This window comes from Bidens hawaiensis, unplaced genomic scaffold (assembly GCF_021521415.1).
Source record: "Bidens hawaiensis isolate Kalapana, Puna unplaced genomic scaffold, B.hawaiensis_p1.1 tig00018846_1, whole genome shotgun sequence".
Classification (NCBI taxonomy): Eukaryota; Viridiplantae; Streptophyta; class Magnoliopsida; order Asterales; family Asteraceae; genus Bidens; species Bidens hawaiensis.
Window position 1 is genome coordinate 109,465 of NW_027492863.1, and position 10,808 is coordinate 120,272.

At 32.2% G+C, this 10,808-nt stretch overlaps 1 protein-coding gene across 1 annotated transcript; it reads left to right on the forward strand.

Moving 5' to 3' along the window:
• Positions 1-930: 930 nt before the first annotated feature.
• Positions 931-8,355, forward strand: LOC143557205 (hyperosmolality-gated Ca2+ permeable channel 2.4-like). Its single transcript, XM_077046332.1, has 10 exons — positions 931-1,274; positions 1,359-1,514; positions 1,596-1,659; positions 2,570-2,779; positions 2,862-2,987; positions 3,314-3,612; positions 4,565-4,841; positions 4,914-5,186; positions 6,700-6,933; positions 8,004-8,355. The coding sequence occupies exons 1-10, from the start codon at positions 988-990 to the stop codon at positions 8,166-8,168; spliced, it is 2,091 nt and encodes a 696-aa protein (XP_076902447.1). The 5' UTR covers positions 931-987; the 3' UTR covers positions 8,169-8,355.
• Positions 8,356-10,808: the final 2,453 nt, after the last annotated feature.

Genomic DNA, 10,808 nt, shown 5'->3' on the forward strand with positions numbered 1-10,808 from the left:
TAAACCACAGCGGCGCATTGTTGGTTGGGGCTTCAATGCCCCCGGTGCTTACGCGGCACTGTGGAGGGGCTTCGATGCCCCCCACCATTGAGGATAGTCTAATTGTTGTTAGGGCAGTTACTTGTGTGTCACGTATCAGTGATTGTGAAATTGTATTATTTTTAGGTTAATATGCACTGAAGATAGATTTGCATTTGTGTGTTCGGACTGTTGAATTAGTTGTATTATGCTTCTGTAGTGAATACTTAGTCAACTCCACATACATGCAGATTTCTTATTTCAGTTTCACAGTGACAGTACAATTATATAATTTGAGCTTCGGGACCTGTCATACACGTATGAGTGTGTATGTCAACTAATCTAGCAAGACTTTGGTAGTTTATTGTTTTTTAGCACCATCATTGGTGAAGCTGTTTATTTAGTTATGTTTCTGTAGTAAATATTTGGTCAATCTCACAAATATGCAGATTTCCTGTATCAGTTTCACAGAGACAGTAAAATTATATGATTTCAATTTAGGACGTCTCATATACAGTGTGTTTATCAACTAATATAGGGAAGATATAGGTTGAATTTTGAGCACCATTATTTACACTCCAAATCTCTATGCAGCTCTGTTGTTTTGTTCTCACTAGCCTGATCTTCTTCACATTATATTTAATTTTGAGAAAACAACCTGGAATTGTGATCTATTTGAGTTTAAAAGGTACTGAAGATCAATGAGTATCTGTGTGTTAGGGTTGGCAGCTGTTGAATTAGTTGTGTTATGCTTTAGTAGTAAGTAGTTAGTCAATAGTCAACCCCATAGGTTAATAAGTTATATGATTTGAACTTGGAATATCTTATATACATATGAGAAATGTCGGTAGTTAATTGTATTTGAGCACATATGCCATTGTTTACACTCCTAATCTAGTAATCTCTATGCAGCTTTGCTGTTGATTCTCACTAGTCTGATTTTCTTCAATAAAAACTTGGGGTTACCAAATGATTATCTCGGGTCTTCTTACGTCTGTTGCAATCAATTTTGCACTATGTGTAATCTTCTTCACCCTGTATTCAATTCTGAGTAGACAACCTGGAAATTATAAAGTTTTTATTCCCCGTTTGCTTCATGAGGGGATGGCCAGTGTACGTAGACCAAGACAGTTTCATTTGAGTAGGCTGTTACCTACTGCTGGTTGGATAAAAAATGCATGGCATCCTACCGAAGACCAACTGCTGGCTTATTCAGGACTGGATGCGGTGGTATTCATGCGAATAATCACCTTTAGGTGATTATGTTTTTAAAATGCTTTCCTAATGTTTAAGATTGATGTTTATTGCACGATAAATAGTTTCTTTTTCTTTATTTTCAGTTTTAAAGTATTCACTATCGCGGGCTTTGTTGGAATCTTTATTCTGATTCCTGTGAACTGCTCGGGAAATCAGCTGCAAGATGTCGATTTCATAAACTTAACAAATAATACATTGGAAGTATTTAGCATATCTAATGTAAACAATGGTTCAGACAGGTAATGCGTGGTAACTTGATATCATATGCTTTCAAATGTGTGTTTATTGAAACCTAACAACTTAGTTGAAACTTCTTGCAGTTTATGGATACATTTAGGAGCTGTGTATTTTGTCACCCTTATTACATGTTATTTTCTATTTTCTGTAAGTTATACTATTTCTGTTTTTGTTGGTAATAATATGCTGAGTTGACTTATCTTACTTAGATTTACTATGTTGTGTTAATAAGTAGACAGTTCATTCTATATTTACAACATATGAAATAATATGGTGAACATCATACATTGTTTTTATATTAAATCAAACTTTCCAGAAAGTAGGCTTGCAAACGAACCGAACTAACATGCATGCGGCATGTTCGTATTTGTTTTTTTTTTAATTTAAACGAACGGGGTTTTCTTGTTCATGTTCGTTCATTAAGAAAATGAATGTGTTCATGCCCGTTCATGTTCTTTCGATAAGGGTACAAACAATCGGCCTACGAATGTAAACGAACGGGCATATTGAGCATTGATGAACAAACATAAATGGACATAAATGAACGAAAACCAATTATAAATAAATATAGCATCAAACTGCCGGGCCTAAAAAGTTAATTAAATTAGACCAAATTGTAATAGGTTATATTTTAATTCCATAAAGCTCAACTAAATTGTAATGAACCTAAAAAATTAAAATTAATATATAAATGAACGTAAACAAACAAATTTAAAATGAACGTAACTAATTGAACATATATTGATGAACATAAACAAATTTAAATGCACGAACGTAAACGAGCATTCAGGAACATAATTGAAGAAACAAGACAAGTGTTCATGTTCGTTCGTTTAACTAAACAAACGAATATAAACAAGCTTCTTGCCGAACGCTTCACAAAAGAAGTCAATCTATTGTAACTTCATGTCTTAAAAGTGGGTGCAATGCAACTACACAGTGTAATTATTTGACCTACCAAAAAAACATCTTTGATTGTGTATTCTTTTTAATAAAAAAATAATAATTGTACTTTAGATAACTGATTGAACTTAAGATCTTACTTTGCATCCTTCAGGAATACAAATATATATCTTCAAAAAGGATTGATTATTTCTGTTCATCGAAACCTCAACCTCATCAGTTCACTATTTTAGTTAGCAATATACCTGTTTCAAAAGGTATCAGTGTTGGCACCAGTGTTGATAACTTTTTCACCGAAAATCACCCGGACACATATCTTTCTCATGTGGTGGTTCATCGAAAGAGCAAAGTTTGGACCGTTGCTGTAAGTTACATTCTTTTACATTTACCGAATTTTACAAGTAAATAATTTGCTAGTATGTTTTACTATAAGTTATTATGTCCAGCATGCCCTGAAGAAACTCTACAAGAAGATTTTCAGAATCAAAAAGGCGTCAACTCAGCAAATGTTCACGCGTGATGGTTTCTTAAATGGCTCGAATGTGAAAGTGAAAAAGGACAAATCAAGAGAGGTAGATCCCAAGTACAATCTTTTTTTATGATCAAATAAAATATTAAAATCAGTAATTATTGCACCTGATATTATGATCAATACCTTAGGATATGTCATTTTTATACTACTTACATATTGAATTTGACAATATACCCTTATACTACTTAAATTTTTTATTTTAGCGTTTTCTTTGTATAAGGGCAAAACAGTAAAACCAATAGTTTGGTGCTGTATAAATCACCTCCCATACATTAGTTATACTTTTCATGAATGATGCAAGCTAGTTTTGCATATTTATTATGACATCTCAATTTTCTATTAATATTTACTTTATTGCTAAGAAAGGAAGTCAGAGCTGCCTTTGTGTCATTCAAGTCCCGTTATGGTGCTGCAGTCGCTCTTCACATGCTACAATCAAATAATCCCACGGAGTGGCGAACTGAGCAAGCACCTGAGCCACAAGATGTTTACTGGCCATTTTTTTCTTCAACATTTATGAGAAGATGGATTTCAAGGCTGGTGGTTATTTTATCATGTGCTCTTCTTACAATCATATTCCTTATTCCGGTTTTTATCGTTCAAGGACTTACAAATCTTGCTCAATTGGAAGCTTTCTTTCCTTTCCTCACAGGTATCCTTACAATGTAAGTAGTTTCCACAAACCACAACATTCTATAACTTTATGAAATATGGGCAGGGCAAGTGGGTTGGCTAACAGGTCAAAACAGCTTCGAGTCCAAACGGGTGATTTTGGTGTCAGTAAGGGTGTAAACGAGCCGAGCCCAAGCTTGGCTTGTTTAACTTGCAGTGAGTTCGAACTCGGCTCGTTTCGAGCTCTATCACAAAAGCTCGAGCTCGGCTCATGAGTACTTTTTCAAGCTCGGGCTCAGTTCGTTTATCAGTTTATTAATTAATTTATCTATATTTATAAGTATTTTTATGTATATTTAAAATATAAGCTTTTTGTATACCAAACTGTATATTATTTAGTTTCTTTTATCATAATTTTACATTTAATAATTCTTATTATAGAAAGATATATTTAATAAATCTAATAAAAATTGTATAGCTAATCAGCTCGTTTAGGCTTGCGAGTCAGCTTGAGCTTGATGAGTAAGGCTCGGGATCGGGCTCAGGCTCGTTTAATAAACAGTCTTACTTTTAGGCTCGGGCTCGTTCTCATCTTGATTGGATTCGAGCTTTTAACGAGCCGATCTCGAGTGGCTAGGCTCATTTACTTCCCCTACAAGTCAGGTTGGGTCGTGCTTATCCTGAACAATTTTTTTTTCCAAAATTTAAAGTTTTTTATATATAATTTTTGCAAAATAAGATTCCAAAGATTATATTATTTCAAGAACAATCTAATTTTTTTCACAAAATTATTTAGGAGGGTTTTCTGCATTCAAAAATAAAAATACACTTTGGGCTACTTTCGATCCGTTTGCAGAAAATTAGATTTTCTAATATATTAAGAGATGTTGAAGTCAACAAATTTTGTGTTCTTGATGACAAAATAATAATGCCTGTACTCAAATAAAAATAAATATAATGAAAATTTTAAGCTCATATCACAAGAAATCTTTTATAATGTTGCAGATCTATTGTGAGTCAAGTAATTACCGGATACCTTCCGAATTTGATTCTTCAGATGTCATTAAAGATTATTCCTCCAACTATGAAACTGTTATCCTCTCAACAAGGGTATGTTTGTAATAGTGATATCGAAAGGAGTGCTTGTCACAAAGTAATTTGGTTCACTGTGTGGAACGTGTTTTTTGCCAATGTTTTATCTGCTTCGGCTTTTGGTCTACTATCTATATTTCTCGAGGTCAAAGATATTCCGTCCAAGCTTGCTGTCTCGGTCCCCGCTCAGGTACATAGCAATTATCCAAAATTTTATGTATCACAAATAACAAATTTTTATATTTTTTAAACGGTTTTGCAGGCATCATTTTTCATTGCATATGTGGTGACATTAGGGTGGACGAGTACTTCATCAGAACTCTTTCGTGTGGTACCTTTCATAATAAGCTTAATATGTAAACCTTTTACCAAGAATTCGGATGAGGTCACGGTTCCGTCTTTCCCGTATCATAAAGACATTCCAAAGATTCTTTTTTTTGGACTTCTGGGATTTACATATTTTTTCTTGGCTCCTCTCATTATTCCCTTTCTTTTGATTTACTTTGCTCTTGCATACATCATCTACCGAAACCAGGTTAGTTTTACTTTGTAAATATTCTTCTCGTTCGTTTATTTAACGAGCGAACAAACGTGAACAGATATTCTCGTTCGTTCATTGTTGTTCATTACTGCACGTTTGTCTAGGTTTTTTAATATAGTCAACTGAATTTTGTAGGCCTGCTACAATCTAGTCTATTTTTAATAACTTTTTAGACCCAACTCATTCATTTAACTTAGGGGTGGCAAATGTGACCCATGGGTTGAATGGGTTGTATTAAAATGTATAGTAGACAAGTGCCCGCGCGATGCAACGGGAAATATAGGCCTTAATAATCACGTAAGAGATTTTTGGGTGCTCATCGTTCCATTTGAAACCGTGGATTAAGAATTATTATTTTAAACTCAATTTAGTAGAAAAGTACAAATGAAACCGAAATCTAACCATTGTTAGTGGTTTGTTTTTGTTGGGTCTTAATTTTCAACGGTTTGGTTTCAGTTTTCGATGACAAAAAATGGCTTGGCTCACGGCTTAGTTTAAAACCATCAAAACCGGACCACAAACACCTATACGTAAGATGTTATTTTTTTAACTGAAAATAAACTATGAACAATATCATACTCAAATTGAAGAGAATTAAATGCTTGTTTTTATGGTGCAATTTTTTTAAAAAAATATTAACGTATGAAAAAGTTATGAACGTTTAAAAATCGTGGGAGAATTTGGGTTAAAAGTGAAATTATAAATAATATATAGTTAAAAGATGAGGGATCAAAGTTGTAACTATTCTTTAAATTTCCAAATGTTGATTAAAGTTGAGGGGGCAATGTTGTAAATAATTTGAAAAAATATGAAAGAAACGTTAAATTTAGTGTTAGAATAAATACTATACCCCTATTTTAGGTTATACTATGTGTTTGAAGAATTGTAAATTACTTAAAATTAAGTGTCTTAATTTGCCCATGGGTGGTGCATTATATATAGTATAGATATAGATAATGGGTCAGACTAAAAAAAATGATTGAAACGGGTCAAAACGGGTTGACATTTCGCGAGATTTTTTTTTTATTTTTAGTATTTTTACATTTATAGTTTTTTATTTATAGTTCAAGTTATAATTTTTTAATTTTTTTTTGAATTTTTTAATGAGGGGTTTTTGAAATCTCAACCCGTTTTGACCCATTTCAAAAACCCCTCATTAAATAATTCAAAAAAAAATAATTAAAAAATCATAACTCGAAATATAAATAAAAAACTAAAAAAGTAAAAGTACTAAAAAGTTTCCTCCGTTTTCTCGTTCAAAAAAAAACCTTCAAGAAATGTCAACCTGTTTTGACCCGTTTCAATCATTTTCTTTTTTTAGTTTACCCATTCTGACTCATTATATACATTTTAATACAACTCATTCAACCCAATGGGACCACATTTGGCACCCCTAGTTTAACTGTTCATGTTCGCTCGTTTGTTTGATTAAAGTCAAACAAACGAACACAAACATGTTCCATTCGGTTTGTTCAAGCTGATAATAAAGGCACCGTTTTTTATGCAGATGTTATACGTCTATGCACCAAAGTATGAATCTGCTGGGAAGTTTTGGCCCATTGTTCACGACACCACTATTTTCTCTCTTGTTTTGATGCAATTCATTGCGTTTGGAATATTTAAACTGAAGAAGCTTCCTTATGCAACATCAGTCACTATACCTCTTCCGGTTATCACTCTTCTCTTCAACGAATACTGTCGGAAACGCTTTTTACCCATTTTTTGTGCTTATTCAACCGAGGTATGTTGTTCATGGTTATATAAATCTTGTCTGAATTCACAAAGAATAGAGGTGCTTTATGTTTTATATCTAATGAGTAACAAAAATAGTTTGGTAAAAATATAACATGTCAAAAGTCGCCCAAAGTGTATTTTATGCATAAAACGTCATATAATAATAATAATATGAATATTAAACACTTGTCCGTTTTTTAAGTTTGGTATAAAGAGTTAATATGTTAACTGCGATTAAAAAATAAAAAAAAATTCTAATGAAGGTATACAAGAGGGTTGTGCATGGGTCGGTTTGAGGCGGTTTTGAGCCAAACCCATAACCATTACTGATATGTTTGGTTAATGGATAATCATAACCGACCTGTTATGGCGGTTTCGATTAATCGGTTTTGAGGTTATAGTGAGTCGGTTACGGGTCCATTAACTGTAACCAAAACAATGTAATTGGGCCTAAAAGTTTGGTACCAATATTTAAAAAAATAACGACATGACATAATCCAACAAAGTTATAATCCATAATATTAATACCAAATATTTAAAAAATAATGACATTATATAATCCAGCAATGAAATTTAACTTAATTTTGTAACAAACATAGAACTAAAAACATCAAAATGGTAAAATCCAAAAATATGTTTTGTGGAAGTTAATCCTAAACATATTGTTGGTTAAATAAATGGGTCGGTTCGGTTATGGTGGTTTTGCAATTATCTTTAACCAAAACCGACCTGTGTTTGATGGTTTTTAAAAGTTCATTAAACCGACCCATCGGTTATGTCGGTTATCGATTAAAATCGGTTCGGTTATGTCGGTTATGGTTCGGTTGACGGTTATGACGGTTAAGTTGCTCACCCCTAGTATACATTAATAAAATATACACTTTGGGCAACTTCTAACCCAACCCGTTTTCTTTTTAGCCAAATATTTTGACCTACTCATTTGGGCCGTTAGTGACTACCAGAATTAAATCATTATCACTAAACAGTTTATTTCACTCACAAATAAACAGTTTTAATAAACAAACACAACCCCCCCCCCCCCAAATTCGTTTACGTAATGTTTCTTTATAAATGTAGACTTTACGAAAGAAAGACCGAGAAGATCAAAGTCTACCTGAAATGCCTCATTTGTTGAGGCAACTTAGCTCCGCCTATCAGGACCCAGCCTTAGTTCCTCTGTCATATTCTTCAAATCATAGTAGTCTTCGTGAACCGCTTATCCCTGTTGCTGAAGTTCGGTGAAACAGTATTCGTTATCAGTAATCACTATTACGTGTGGATTAGATTATATAAAACGTAGATATGAATTTTCTAGTCATTGTAAAGAGACATTTGGTGAATACTGTGTGCATAGATTAGCTTTACATGTAAATGATGCTTCATTTGTAATTTCCGATTGAACATAAAAGGTTTCTAAAACTCGTTTACATTCCACTCTCAACGACTTCTAAACTACACGACTTACAACTAAAGAAGAAAACCGTACTCATCATAAAATCGATAAGCACCACGAAGCTATACACAAACACCAAAACAGCTCGTTCCCATATCCTCGAATCCCCGTCTCCATAACTTAAACTCTTCACCCGATGCTCAAACAAGCCTTTAACGATCGCCATCCCAATCGTCGACCCAACAAATATCATCAAACCAACTCGAGTCTGACCTTTAACTAACGCACCCGACCTCATAACCGCTTGCAGCCCCGAAACATCCTCCCACACTGAAATCACCATACAAAGATCACAAATGATTATAACATAACCCAAAAACGCCAAGAAACACAACACCGATACAACCGCAATGCAAGCAATCGATTGGTGCGATAACCCGATCACAAAAAGCAGTCTGCTAACACAAATTAGTATGATCACAAATAAAGTGACACACCCAACAATTAATCCACAAATCAACAAATAAGTCGTGACAACTCGCCTCCAAATCGTTCGCATAATCAAATAAAATTTAAACGTAACGAATTTTTTTCGCAAGTAAGTGCATTCAACGGAGTACACAACAGCTGCTTTCGAGATCAATAACAAAGTGCAGTATAAAGGGAAAGAAGCCAGGGATGAAATCGTAATTTCTGAAAGTTTTCGACAATATTCCTTCACGAATGGATTCGACGGAAGCCCGCATGATTCGACGATGATTAAAACTGATTTTGTGATTTGTTTTACGATGGATTTATCGACTAGTAGATTCGATAAATGGATAGCTGAAACTGGGTAGATTAGAAGTAAACTAATGGTGACAAATGTAGTTGGATTACATTTCAAGATTCTAACGGTTTCGGTTAGGATTTGTAACGAACTGGATTGTCGAAACGAGTGATCGGATCGGATAACATTGGTAGAATTAGGGGTTTCCATGAAATAAATATAAAAAAAAATATTAGACAAATTGCATGGGGATTGAGGTTTGTATTGAGTTAAGTGAATTTGGTTTGGATTGAAATGAGGATTTGGTGTATGTATATGTATGGTTACATAAACATGTGATGATAATATGAATATGAAGAACAAGAATGTGAAAAGGTGGTAAGTGATTTGGGAATGTAAGAGGATGATGTGCTGATTTCATGGGAGAGGGAGAAGATATAGAGATATTTATTGCTTTTAGAGAATCAAATATAATACTTTTCTTAAAATAGTCATAAATGTTGTTAAAAGAAAAAAGAAAATGTACTTTTCTTGAATAAATAACCTTTTAAGGGTTTTGAAGTCTGGGTTTTGAAGTTTGAATCTAGAAATAAAATAAAAAATGAGTTAAATGAGTTGAGCTGAGTTAAAATTTAGTTTTAGAATTATTTTTCTATTCTTTTTTTAGTTTTAGCTCAATTTGCGATCGACTTATTTATTATTGTTTTAATTAATTATTTTACTTATATTATATATATATATGTACTTATAATATATATTTTTATGCTATTAACTTACTTTATCATAATTTGAATGTAATAATATTTGTTATTTAATTATATACTGATTTTACAAAGCTAAATATTATTATACTTATATAAATAATAGGCTTGTCCAGGCTCACCGTCTATCAATATATTCAAACTCGAGATTTGAAGTTTGGGTTTGAGCCCGCTTAAACTCTATTTAATTAATTTTTTAGCTAGTTTATCTCAATAGCTTAAAACGGTTAAACTTGTTTACAAAATATGTTTGAACTTTATTTTTGTAATTGAGTTGAGAAGAAATATCCTATAAAATCAAACAAAAGTAGCAATTGTTTTATATAACCTTTTTATATATTCTAAAAATATACATATGCACGTCAAGAATGTAATTCTTTAAACATAGATTGAAAGCAATGTAGCTTTAACTCTAAATTTATTTTGCCTTTTTAACCACTTATTCGATATTCACATGTTTTACATGCTTTCTAAGAATCTCAATCACGTCGTGATAAAGTTTGATTACTTTGCAAATTAAAAGTAAAATAAAAAATAAAATATCATGTTATTTTGTTGGTATGATTTATAATGTTTTTCTTACATGTATTTTATGTTGATTTATAATTATTATTCTCTTAATATTTGACCTTTGGTTCAATGTTTGAATCAAGAATCAACCTCCTTGTAAGCTATAACATTGATTTAATTAATAGTTATGAAAGTATAAGTTTTGTTTTTTAGTAAAACGAAAATAAAATAATATAATAATAAAAGTACTAGTTTACATTTATGTTAATAATATAAGTTTTACATTTATGTTAATATATATGAAAAAATTAATAACAGTAATTATAGTAATTATGAAACATTAAATCAAAAGAACAATACAAGTTAACATTTATTTTATCATCAATGAGTAATTAATAACAGTATTTTTTTTAATGATAGCCTAAAGAGACTTTAGTTAGCATTTGACA